The sequence below is a fragment of the Cinclus cinclus genome, chromosome 8 (genome assembly GCF_963662255.1).
Source record: "Cinclus cinclus chromosome 8, bCinCin1.1, whole genome shotgun sequence".
In the NCBI taxonomy this organism is placed as follows: domain Eukaryota; kingdom Metazoa; phylum Chordata; class Aves; order Passeriformes; family Cinclidae; genus Cinclus; species Cinclus cinclus.
The window spans coordinates 25,995,530-26,009,008 of record NC_085053.1 but is presented as its reverse complement, the minus strand read 5'-3'; the positions used below and the strand labels follow the sequence as shown (position 1 = coordinate 26,009,008).

At 45.1% G+C, this 13,479-nt stretch overlaps 1 protein-coding gene across 1 annotated transcript in view; it reads left to right on the top strand.

Annotated features, from left to right (window-relative positions):
- The first annotated feature begins 4,135 nt into the window (after positions 1 to 4,135).
- GLIS1 (GLIS family zinc finger 1) overlaps positions 4,136 to 13,479 on the top strand; it is a 178,472-nt gene continuing 169,128 nt past the window's right edge. The window contains 3 exon segments of the mRNA XM_062497309.1: positions 4,136 to 4,319; positions 4,322 to 4,357; positions 4,554 to 4,934. Coding sequence (XP_062353293.1) covers positions 4,136 to 4,319; positions 4,322 to 4,357; positions 4,554 to 4,934 — 601 coding nt within the window.

The window sequence follows — 13,479 nt, the reverse complement described above, 5'->3', positions numbered from 1 at the left end:
TACAGCCATTGCTTCCTGACAAAGGTAAAGAGCTTTGAAGGCTGCATTTGGTGAACTGAGTCTCCTTCTTGCAGTGTCATTTCCCCCCTCCTGTTACAGATGATCTCTCACTGTCCTCCTGTATCCAGCAAGGGAGGAAACTGTGCCTCTGCCTGTGCAGCTGTGAGCGTGGGGACTGTTCAGAGTAAAGAGGTTGTTGAGCGTCTGCAAAAGCACCTGTAGGCCTGAAAACACTGTCATGGCAATGATCAGATCATGGCTGGTGTCAGTAGGGAAAATGTACCACACCTTTTAAAACTTGTTCTTACTGGTACAATTTCACTCTGGCCCAAGCTAGCCTTAGACTAGTACTGTTTTCTCTTTCTGGTGAAAACACCAGCTAGGAGCGAGTAGGCTGATGGACAAGTCTCTAATTACTTAGCACCCGTGTCCTACCCCCTTGGCCTAGTGAGAGGATATTCAGGTGAGCAGTTTCATTCCTCTGGATTTTTTTTAATACCAAATTGCAACCCCACCTTTCATATGTGACTCAGAATGAAGCAAGGACTGAAGATAGGCTGTCTGCCTCAACTGAAAGCTTTTGCTTTGCTGATGGTGATGTCACTAACAAAGAGAAGAGCAAAGTGGCCTAAGTGTGGGCCATGCCATGACCAATGACCACAGCCCTGGGCAGCCACAATGTTGAACAAAAAGGCAAATAGAGAGAAATCTTTCCCCCATTTTCCTAAGGACAGAGTATAGCTGTCAGGGGGGAGAGAGGCCAATGACTGGTTTTCACAAGGACACAAGGAGGGAGACACCCATCTATCTCATGGATGCAGTGACAACATTGGGTGAATCAGTGTGTGCTGTACAGCTTGTGCATGCAGCAAAGTCGTGGTGACCCAGGGCATGGAATAGTCTCACCAGCCACAACTGCACTTGCTCGGCCTTTGTTCCAGAACCAAAACACATGAAGTGTCTTCCGATTCAGTAGGGAGAGAAAAGGGACTACTTAACTGTTGCAGTAGTACAGTTATTCAAGGAGCATTTGCTTCTCCCAGCACTTGTTCCTTCTACATCTGTGGGCTTGCCAGGGGACCTAGTCGTTGCTTTGGAACAGCTCTAGGAGTCAAGTCTCCATCAGGCACATCCAGGTCTGGAAGAGAATGTCCATCCACCACTATTTCTCTTGCTTAGGGCCAGGGCTGGGCATCCCCAGCTGCACAGTCCCACTAAAGACAGGGCAGCTACCAAATGCCTTACTGAAACCTGAGGAAACAGTGCTGGGAGTGCAGCTTTGAGTCCTCGGGGCCTCATTTCCTGAAGGAGGAATATGGGGACCTGCAGCTTGAGCTATGAGGTCTGTATTTCTGTGACATGATCTGCCACGGAGAAATTCATCTCGGTGTGAGGGGCCTTTACCCTCTGCTGTTGGAGCTTGGAGCTGGGATGTGCTTCAGCCCAAGCACTTCCTGGCTTGTAGAGGGTGCCCAGCACATGGAGGAGCTCCGAGCCTGCTCCTGCCCATGGAACAGCCCAGCCCTGGGCGATTGCTGAGCCAGTGGCGGCACCTGCTGGTATTTTGCAGAAAGTTCTGGATATTTGTGATAAAGAAGCAGCGGTTCAGACAGAGCAGGACACACACAACCACAGGTACAGAATGCAGTGACGAGAGTTAACGAGCTTCTCCCTGTTTGCTGTGGGAAAATCCCTAACTACAGAAGAAAATCCCTCCAGGAAGGTACACAATATATCCAAAACTCCGTGTTTTCTAGGAAACTCCCTCTAGATATTTGGGCAGCATGTATCAATACAGCTGTAATAATTTGCACAAGATGAGCCCACATTCAGAATCCACCTAAATGCTATTTATTTCCTGCCCTGGAAGCAGTGGGATTTCTCTGGTTACATTGTGTTCTGGAATAATATTTCCCTCAGTAAATTTTACTGTTTCTTCGTGTCAACTGAGGTTTAGGCCGTCCCCACGATGTATTTCTGTCTTAAATAATTACTGCTTGTGGTAGTACTGCCAGGTGCCTTTAGCATTTCCAAATCAAAGAAAAATAACAGCTTGGTCCTGAGGGCCTCACGGATGGACAGGACTGGGGGATAGGGACATAGGTTAGCAGAGCACTAAGAGGTGGTGTGATAATGTACACTGAAAATTTTTACTTACCTAGGATATTACCATTCTAATTCAGTATTTGTGCCAGCTAGTTGATATTCAGTTTTGTTTCCCACAGAGGTAAGGTGAGGATTTTCTCCCTTTTCGTAGCTTCTTGTTCCCACAAAGATATTTAGAGGACATTTACCAGTTTTAAACCACATTTAACAAACAGCTATTCTGACAATTCGAGATGTGGTCTTACAGAAGAAAGCAACCCTATTACTGCCATTATTGAGGGGAAAGACTGGCAAGTTCCTTGCTTGGTAGACCTCAGGTCATCCACACTAGGCAGGAATGAGGAGAAGCATTGCAAATGAGAGTCATTAGTATGGCTTCTCCCAGAAGAACTACTTGTTCTATCTCAAGATCTTGTATCTTTTATTGAGAGTTGCTTCCCTCCCACTAAGTCCACAACATTCATAGCATTTGCCAAGAAAAAGTCATGCCCTGCTGTCCTGACCATTCCTGTACTCTCTACACTGCAGCGTGGCAGATGTTGCTAAGGATTGGATAAAACTGTCAGTGAGGCACTCTGTGCAGCATCTGTGCTACAAGATGATGAAGATCTCTTGTCTTGCTGCGGGATGCTCCTCAGGAGGGGTGCAGCAAGACGCCAGTTCAGTAGCTGTCCCTCCTCCTCGTGCTAAATCTCCCAAGCCTCTCCTTTAGGTTTGCTGTGAACAAGCAGGATTTCCAGCCAGATGTCTGCCTGATTTACACCCATGTAAATCAGGGCTGACTCCGAGTCTCTCCTATCTTCGAGCTGTCCTGGTGTGTTACAGACCTGCTGTGCTGCACCTGTGCTGACAGCAGCATGTCGGGCAGGAGGGTGCAGACATCCCTGAGCTAGAAAAGTGTGGGCTGGTACAGCTCTCTGGTGCAAAGCTGCACACTGTGGCTCAGCCTGCACTTGCTTGGAACCAGGCCCAAGCTAATAAACCCAACTAGATTGCTTCCAGACCCAAGTTGGCCCAGGAGGAGCCAGTGCAAATGTCACTGTGCTGTGGTGCTTGCTCTGAGCTAGCTTAATTGTCTCTGCGGGCACAGACCAGCTCCTGCACCTGTATGGCAGGCAGGGAACGATGTATGTCCATAGACTGAAGCACTGAATGCAGCTGGAACTGCATCACCAGAAAGACGTCTTGGCCAGGTTGTACCCACCTCCAACACATCTCCTGCTTCCCAGCCCCTATCCTTGGCAAGGCTCTGCCGTCTCCTGCTGCTCCTCTGTGACATGCTGCCGTGGCTGCGGCTTTCGCACACAAGTTGTTTATAGGGCACTGCCTGCTGTTCAGAGGCGGGTTGGCTTATGGATGTGCAGTGCTAGGGCAGCCGCACGCCTGAGCAGATTGCCTGGGGACAGGCACGAGGATCCTCGACGACCGAGGGCTAAGGAAAGGGTCCAGGCTCATGGCAGCGGGACCGCGGGAGGGAAAATCATGGACCTCTCGGGAAGCAAGTGAGCAACTACAGGGACTCTCCCCACCGGGCGGGCACCGGGAAGGTGCGGACCTATTCCCAGGCTGACCCTCCCACTGGCGCCGCAAACACTGGGTACCCCCGATCCCCCTGCCGTACTCCGCGATGCGCAGCCGGACAACCCGGGGCTGTACCCCGCTGCCAAACCCCGAGGGGCGGCCCCGGCGGCACAGCCCTCCCCCTGCCCGCCCCGACTGGCCCCGCCGCCGCGCCAGGGTAATGGTCCGGGCCGCCTGCGCTCTGGCAGCCGGCCCTGCGGCGGGGGAGTGGGGCTGAGCCCGTGCGCCCGGCGCGGCGGCGGCAGCCGGCGGGCAGCGCGTCCCCCCGGGCGGCCCCTCCCAGGTAGGAGCGCGGGGGCGCGGCTGTCACCGCGCCCGGCCGGGCTCTCCCCCTTCCCTCCCTCCCTCTCTCCCTCGGGGAGAGGTGACTCGGGGACCTCGGCGAGCCCGGCGGTGGTGAACTCGCTTTGCCACCGCGTCCGCGGTTGCCGGGGCGGCCGCTGTTCGGATGCCTCAGCTGAAAGGCACCGGCCTCCAAACAACCCGCCCGTGTGCCGGGCCCCCTCCCCGCCCCTCCCGGCCGCTCTCGCCTTCCCGGGAGCGGCTACGAGCAGCCCGGCAGTGTTGCCTAGAGAGGGAGCGAAGCCGACGCGCGGCACCGGCTGCCCCGTCCCTTACGGAGGAGTCGCCGCCGGTCTCCGAGCGCCCCGGGTCTTCCCCCATCCGGCCGGTGTGTGTGAGACAGCGGGCGGGGGCTGAGGGCAGCGGGGCTGAGGTCTGCGGGCTGCGCCGCCTCACGCGCGGCGGTTACCGGCCGTTGGCGGCGCGGGGCTGAGGCGGGAGGCGGCGGGGCGGAGGGTGGAGGGCTGAGGCGGCGGGTCCGGGGCTGCCGCCCGCGCTGACAGCCCGTGTGCCGCTCGGTGTAGGAGAGTGGCGAGGGCCCTGGCAGCAGCCGCAAGCGGACATGCACTGTGAGCTCGCCGCGGGTCAGAAAGACGGCGCCCGCCTCGAGGTGACCGACAAATGCCAGGGAGCGCCTCAGAAGGATCTGCCGCGGGTGACTCGTCCCGGCGCTGGTAAAGCTCACTCGAATCCTCAGATGTCCTTTAAAGTATCTGTCAGCAACAGCAGTGACCACACGGAGCCTCAGCAGAGCCCACCTGAAATGTCAGCACCTCTGCTAGATTTCATCCCCAAACGACCCAGCATATTCGAGAGGATTCCGATTCTTCCCAGGGCGCAGGAGCTGCGATGCGCTATAGGCTCGAAAGATTATTTCCAGCAGCAGAAACATCAAAGCGTGAAGGGTGAGTTCGAAAATGCATGAACTGAACACCCATCCGTGAACCAAAAACCCATCCACCAAACAAATAAAAACGTAACAGGCTTTCCTCCCCCCTTGTTTTTTGCTCTTCAGTGTGTTTTCCAGCTTGTTTATTTAACTTCAAGCTTTAAAACTTTTTTATTTTTTTACTAAGCACCTTGAAGGGACAGGATAAACTAGGCAGTGCTTTGCTAGGGTGAAGCTGAGTGTCTCTCAAGAGTATTTAAAATATCTTGAGAGCAGCATCTTTTTCAGTTGTCCTGTGGGGTGCTGCTCTCGCGTCTCAAAGGTTTTGGGGTTGGTGCTGAAGACTGGGCTGGTCTGTCCTGTCTGCATCAGAGAGTACTTGTGGGGTGTTTGTGAGCGTGCCTGGCTGACAATAAATGCTTGGTTCTTACTCAGCAGTTTCGCCACGATTGCTTGGATTTTATAGTTTGTATTTCAAGGAGGTGTTAAAAATGTTGGATTCAGGTGGTGAATCCTCAGACTTGGAAACTCCTGGTGCCCAAAAGGTCAAATTCTGCTAGTTAACAAATGCGTGATTTTTCAGCTGTCCATCGTTAGAGAAGTGGCACTGAAGTAGGGTAAGGAATTGCCTACTAAAAATCTGTTAATTGCACTTTTCAGCTAGAACTTACCTCAGCTGAAATTTGTTAATTAAAATTCAGTTTTAAGATAATCCCTCTAAGGTACCACTGGATGTGCAAAAGTCGCTGCAAAGTCAATTGCAGAGACATATGTACACCTAGGGTTATTAACATTAAGACAATGTTTTCTGTAATGTTAAAAGGTAATTGCCTTTTTTTGCTCTTGTCAGTCCACTCCCGTTCTCTATTTTAGATACATACACGCAGTTATCCTGTCGGTGTAAGACTCTTCCAGTTCTGTCCATTCTTCTGAAAATTAAAAGTAGGCTGCATGCCCTTGGACTAGTGACATTTTCTTTTGTGAGCTTGTTACCTAGGGTGATGGCACCTTTCATTGCCATGAAGTTATGTTAATGAACACCTCGATCTGTGCTAGGTCTGTCCTACAGAATCTAGGATGTGTTTGTTCATCACTACTGAATACAGACAGAGTGGAGCAGCAGGTTATAAATTACCTTTTTTATTTTTCTGTTTGTTAATGCTGCAATTCTTTTCTCCTGATTAAAAAAAAAAGGTTGTTAATGTTTGGCAGGAATGAAATGAAGGTCTGTTACACAGACTCCTGTTTGGAGGGGGGAGAAGGAGGATTCACATAGTCTAAAGGGAGACCTACAAGCTCTTGTATCGCGGTGCTGCTGCAGCTGCTGCCTGTGGAAGGGACTCAAGAGGTGTTCTGGTCCCACGGGTGAGGTTGGTGCCACTTGACAGGGTTCATACTGGCTTGAAATCCTGTCCAGGCAGACCGTTAAAACACTTTAAAAATCTTGCTTTCCTTTGAGCTGTTTAGCCCTCTTTTTATGCATGTCCCTCTAGCTGTTGCAGAGGGCAGGGGTGTAGGGAGGGAAAGAGGAAGAATTTGATTTCGCATTCACTTGGGACTGTTACAGTAGATGTAGCTGGGCATGGGAGAAGGTTCCTAATTCATCTTTCCTGACTGATCGGTTTCCCATTTTCACCACTGGGGGGGAAAAAAAAAAGTGTTTTAAATTTTGTTGCTGTTTTTTTTAGTATGTTTTCTGTCCAGGGTGTTACCTTGTGGTTGCTTCGGTGTATGGGTGACTTGAGTCATGGGAATAAGTAGGAGGTGTCCACGGGCAGGATAGGGTTCATTTAACTGAGCAGGAGGGTTTGATGGATAATGCTGGATTTTTCCAAAGTTGGCAACACTGAGTTTTTTGGGTGGCTTCCTGTTGTTTGTCTGTTGGAGTTTTTTTATTTGGTTTGGTTTTGCCCTTTTCCCCCACCCCAAGAAGACATTTTCAGGAGGAGTTAGGGAAAGTAAGATTTAAAGTGACATTCTGAGTCTGATTTAAAATGTGTGGGACGTGCTGCTCCTTCTGACCTGGACAGTGTCAGCAGGTGCTTTAATGTCCATGGGGCATCTTGGAGTGCTCACTCCAACTCACAAATCAGAATGTATCTAAAGTGGACTCTGCTGCAGACAGGAGAGCTGCTGCTCTTTCAAGGAGCAGTGCAAACCATCTCCCACCAACCCTGGCTCTCTCAGCAAGATAAAGGGCTGGGATAGCTGCATGTGAATGCGATATACCAAGATAAAGCTAAGAAGTGGAAGTGAAGGAAATACTCAGATTTACCCAGTGGAAGGTTCTGGGAAGGAAACTGATGACAACTTGATTTCAGACCGTGGTGCCGTGCGTCTCCTGTTCTCCAGCCCCAGAGTGCCATGTACCCAGTAATTCCCTCTGCAGTCTGGGTTAGATTACAGCATGTGCCTCCTGGTTTTAGTTTATCCACAGTTGAAAGCTGCAAGTAGGGAGTGTAAAAGATGCTCTCCAAGAGTAAAACCGATTTTTATAGTTGCCTGTAAGGTTTTTTTCCTCCTAAACAAATCTTACTTTTTAATTTTTTTTTCCCAAAAAGAATGAATCAAAATGATACACTGCTCTACTAATAAAAAGGGCAGCTTTGAAGTAATCACAATGGGGAAGAAGTATCCTGCTGTTGTAATGTCTCTGTGGTGTTACTCTGCTGCTTGACAGTGTTTAAGTTATGATCCTGCAAAATGCTTCCCTGGCTGAGCAAGTCTTTTGGACTTTCTGAACAGCGAAACAAAAACTTGAGGGGTTGTGGTGAGGATTATTTCTGGAAATCAGATAATTTGGGTCTAAACCTTTCAGGATGGGGTTGTTTGCCAAAAATTCCAGTACTTTGGAATTGTGGATTCCACCCCCCCCCCCCCCCCCCTTTGGGAGCTGTTTAAAAATAAATGTCCAGTTTTCACCCGGCCAACCCCTTCTGGTGTGGCTGGCTGTGATAGGCACCATGCTTTTCTTGGTCATTGATTTCCCTGTGTGTCACAAGGCAGAGTTTTTGCATACAGACACTGCTTTTCAGAGGCATTTGGCATAGAATAACTACCATAAGGTATGAAGTCCATTTTACATTGTTTTCCTGGGATTCTGTGGCTTTGGTTCTGTGCTGTTGAATTCCATGTCTATGGTACTGCAGTTTTGAAAGTAACACAGGGCAAAATACTTACTGTCTACAGGGAAGAAGCTTTTGGGAAGGTTTTAGTGGTGACAAAAGAGTGATCTATAAAGATGCCAAATATCTCAGTTTCTAAATGACATTGATTATGGTTGTTACCAGGAAACACTTCTCCTTTTCATTCTTTTCCAGTTTTGTTCAGTGTACCTAATTCATGACTCAGTAGAAATGACGAGATTTATCCTGTTAGCTGTGCCACTGGGAAATCATCCAAATGGCCCGGACCTTTGCAGCAACCACTTCAGATATTAACTTACAGTGGGCAAAACAATAAGCTGGTCAAGTTGCAGTAGCTGGATGTTTCCTTGTTGAGAGTGTGTTTTATTCAGACAAGGAGAACTGGCTTGGATTTTTTTTGTTTCTTGTTAACTGTCGCTGCTTTCAGCAAACATGCAACCAATGTATTGAAATGTATTAATTTCCTTCTACTGTTGAGCAGGAGAGGTAAATCTTGCCATTTAATCCCCCTGTGACTATTTCCTTGGTTATCAGGACTGTCCTTGTTAAAGTAACAGCTTATACTGTTGGGATTCTCAGCAAAAGCATATACTTTGGTTATATGACTTACTAGGTGAATTGACTGGTCTTGGGCCTGATCTTGCCATTTTCTTTCTTGCACCTTATCTGTGTTCACCTGAATAATTTCACTGGAGCAAGTGTGACTGCCTAGAGCTGATAAATATGATGTGAGCTGATAAGGAGACAGGGATGAGTCCACTGCTGTGGTGATCTCTAAACTCTCAGTTTTATGTAGAGCTGTTGTAATAATTATTTCTTATTTTCACTCTTGTTCCCTTGCTGATTTTGAATTCTTCTACAAAAATGAATTGAAAGGTTGGTCTGAACAGATTGTGCAGTTACAGAACTATATATATATATATATATATATTTTGCCTAACTTTTTCCCTTTACAAAACAAAGGAGAAGAAACTGCAAATTGGAGAATGTGTTCATAAATTCATTTGGAATAAATTGTGACTGTCCTCTCCTCCCTTAAAATGCCTATAATGCTTACTCGTCTTGAATAGGCAAATAACTTTCAGTTGCTTGCTGCTGAAGGAAGTTCTTCTAATGATTTGTGTTGCAAAATCAGTCACTGACTTGAAGATGGGACTTCCATGGAATTAATTTAAAAGATGTTTAATTGTATCTAATCATTAAATCCATTGTAATTTAGGAATTGTTAGTGGAGAATATTTAGCAAATGCAAACCAGGAGATCTAATGACCGACCAGTCATAAAAAGGCATTCAGTACTTGTAAAGTAAAAGCAAAAAAAACTCTTTTCTGCTTCATGAAAAAAAACTACAGCTACTGGAAAAGCTCAAGAGAATAAATGTTATATCTGTTTTAATATTGTGTAGAGTTATATGGAATTACAGCGTCAGATTACTCTCAACAAGGAAATAAGTCTTACCATTGGAAGCAAATTTTTTATTTTATTTGACTTTAGTTTGAAGGAAGAGAAGTTAAAAAAATAAGAAATCACTGTCTTTAAAATGTTACAATAATGGAGGTTTTATATACTGAGCTAAGTGGAGTGAGAAGAAAAATATCCTTTCTTTTATAGTAAGAAAAAAAATTAAAGTCTACATCTTGCAAGTGGTTAAGTATGTACATTTCTGTGCGTATGAACAGTTTCATCAACTACAAATTTTTGGACATAGAGCATTCTGAAATATCATTTAGATATAACTCAATATGTTATTTGCATCTTAAGAGTTCAACCCCTTATACACATAAACTACTAAGTGTATGCTGAGGATCTTTAGTGTATTTGAGATTATATTCTGGGAGGGCTTCAAGATTCTTTTTAGTGAACCTGCTAAATTTATAGTGAATGTCTTCTAGGAGACTGTACTGCTTCATTGCAGTAAAGTGGCTTGGCTTTTTGTTGAATAAGAAGGACAAAATTTTACCCTAAATTATTAATACCAGTAGGAGTCTTCCACTGGTAGTAATTTTAGATGGGTCAGTATTTCAGTCCTAATATTACAGAAGTTCTTTTTCCTGTGTTCAGGGAAAAACTTGTAGAACAAATGACAAGTTTCTATTAAATCCATGTTTAAGCCATGAAGTGAAAAAAAGTATGGACGATGAGAGAAATCTGTAGTACTGTGAATATCATTTCCATGCTCAGTACCATAATTACCATTATTCCAGAAATTCTTCTGCTTAGTGATTTTTAAAACTCTCGAAGATGTTGATGGCAGGGTAATTGGAGAGGGAAAATAGATGTAAACCACTCCATTTTGCACTCCCGATTTCAATCGTTGTATGTCAACAAGCTTGAACCAGGCGTGCAATCTAGTAATCATTTCACAGTGCCTGAAACGGCTTTTAATAGACTGGGGTTTGTTTGCTCTTTTTTTTCCTCAGCCACCCAACGTTGTTTCCCAGCACACTGCTGTAACTCAGAATACAGGGTTCCGAAGCAAGGGCAGTGCTCACTGACTGTGGCACGGCGTAATCTTTCCCCATAAATGTGCAAACAATAGCAAAAGTATGTGTTTGGGAATATGGCACAGCTGTTATCTTCTGCCGGGAGCAGGGAGCGTTACAGTGACATAGAAGGACCAGTTAAAACCACTCCGGCCGTTTTATTGCCTGTAAATGGGGCGTGCAAAGTAAAGGCAAGGGCTGGTCCCTCCGTTCAGATAACCATCACTGCAGACCAGCCCGGCACTACCTTTCTGCACAGGCTTTGAAGAATAGAGGCAAAGAGTTCCCCTTTTTCCTTCCCCTCCTATTACATTTCTGGCACCCTGTATGTGAAATCTCGGTTGGAACCTGAACTTTCTGTTCTGAGAATCTGTGCTTCACTGGTTACCTGGAACAAGGGCTTTTTTTTTTTTTTTTTATTGCAGTCATTAGTTTGACTATATGAAATGATTGTTAATGATTGTCTGTAGTAGAGGACTGCTTGTAAAACAGATGAGACATTGCCAGAGCTACAGTAGGAAATTGATCCAAATTCTGTATTTTAGGTTATTTTAAGGTTTTGAGCATTACAAGGTTGATCTCAGTCAACTCAAAATGCTTAAGGTCTTTTTATTTAAAGCAACTGTTTTGTTTTAACTAATAATTATGCTTGACTTCTTCATCATTATGGTTGAATGCATATGTGATTATCTTACCAAATGGATTAGTAAGGAGCACTGTGATTGAATTTACGACACCAAATTTATTCTAAAGGTTAAATAAGTGCAAAACATCATAAACTACACTTAATTCTGGCATTTACGTGTGTGATAAGAGGGCTTTGAGAGAACTGTAGAGTTGTTGTTTTACAATGAGGAGAAAGCAAATTCATTCTTACATGTTGTTTGCATACTAGCCAGAGGGAAAAATGACACTAAGGCGACATCATCAAGTACAGTAAAAAACTAACTTTTTAATACAGATGTCCATTGTTGTTTTAAGTGCTTAGGGGGTTGGTGGTTTGGTTTATTTTGGAACTTGCTGAACTATATGAAGTGTGTCTCCAGGGGCCTGGTATTTTAATACCTTGTATAAGGTTGTATAACAGTAGATTATGTATTTTGCCTGCCTTCCAGTGCTGTAAATAAATTACATGTGCTGGCTTGGGAGAATGTATGTGAGGTGTAAGTCAAAGGCTGATACAAGAGGAAAAATACCAATTAGTGATGTCTTGCAGCAGGTTAGAGTTTCTTTACTCATTTATCTATAATCGAGAGGTATAAGAGCAGTAATATGTATAAAAATGTTAACATGAGGTTCTAGAAGGGGTAGAGGGTTTAGGATTATTTAAAATAAGTGCTGTTATTCACTGCTTTTTCACAATTTGCTATGGTTAAGTTGCTTAAATGCTGAAGTCAACAATCCCCTAGGCAAAGGAAGATAATATAATTTTAAGCGTATTGTTAAAATTGAAATTTGATAGCTTCCACTCTCTAATCCTATCTAAGTCTTGGTTGTATTAAAAGGAAAATAGATACATGTGTCAGTTTTGGAGCATAATCTTTCTTTTGAGTTTAAAGGATGATAAATGTGCTTCAGACAAGCAACACAGCAGTTTATTGGTATGAATGTTTTGCTAAATACTACATGCTTAACGCAATCCCCATTCCTTTATAATAAGTTTAAATATTAATTCTTTGGAATGCTAGATGCCTAAAGCTAAATAGAAATGTTGTGCAGTTTCAGATATCTGGGAGTGGGCTTGTGAAACAGGATATTTAACTGGGAGAGATGAGTAGCACATTTCAGAGTTATTAGGGCAGAACAACAATGCAAGAGGATGACTTAAAAAGTTACAAAATTGTTTTCTGTGCATGAGGCTTAAATACCTTAGAGTTATTTATTTGAACCACAAGAGTAGATTTCCTATCTATGTAGGTTCTAGATTGCATTTTTTATTTTGTTTAACTTCTTAGCTGCCTACTCCTGTAAAGCAGCTGGCTTTGATTTAACCTGAATCCTTCACTGAGAGGGAGTGATCAGTCACGATGACTGCAAGTTGTGCTCTTTGATGGAACATCTCTGTAGTGACTGAGAAGACTAAACAGGACAGGAATAGTGCTCAAGGAAAGCACCAGTTTGTATTCAGAAGGACACAATTCACTCTACGTTAGCACTTACTGTTCCTGCCTACCTCCCTAATCCCCATCTGTGCTGGACAGAGAGGAGAGAGTTAAAATGAGAACAGATAAAAGAGGATTTTTTTTTTTTTTTTAATTACCTAGTATTTTCTGGGAAAATCCCAGAAAGGGTTTAACATAAGGTTTCATAACTCTTGCTTTGCCCTGCTGCTCCTGCTGAAATTGCAGGGAGTTGACTTCAGGAGGAGGCCAGTATTGAATATTTTCGAAAATTCCTTCCATGTTCCTTTGAGACGCAGAAGAGAAGATCCAAGTGTTAAATTCTCTCCTGGACTAAAAAAGTGTGCAAGCCCTTGTAGCCCAGTAGCTCAGGTGCCAGGGTCAGTTAGTACAGCATGTTCACCTTCAGTTTTTCTTGTGCATGGGTGTAAAGCTGGTGTGATCAGCCATTGTATGTGAAACGGGCAAAAGTGGTGAAGGATTGTACCAGCAGCCAACATGGCTGACAGTATAAATATTTTGGATAAACAGAACAAGGGTGCTTGAACTCTGTTCCAGACCATACTATTTTTATCATTTTGGTCAAGATAATTCTGCAGTGAAAGCATAGCAGAGTATGGTGTAGAGAAGGACAAGCCCGTTTTGGAACCAGAAACAGGGCAGTTCCTTGGGCATACTCTGAGGACCACCTTAATTTTCTGTGCTGAGAGACAGAGTTTGTTAGTTCAGGTGCAGTGTTGGGATGATGTGGCTGCACTGTGTTTGAGGTCTGATCTGGTGGTGGTGCAGGACCTGGCATTGCAGCTCATGGC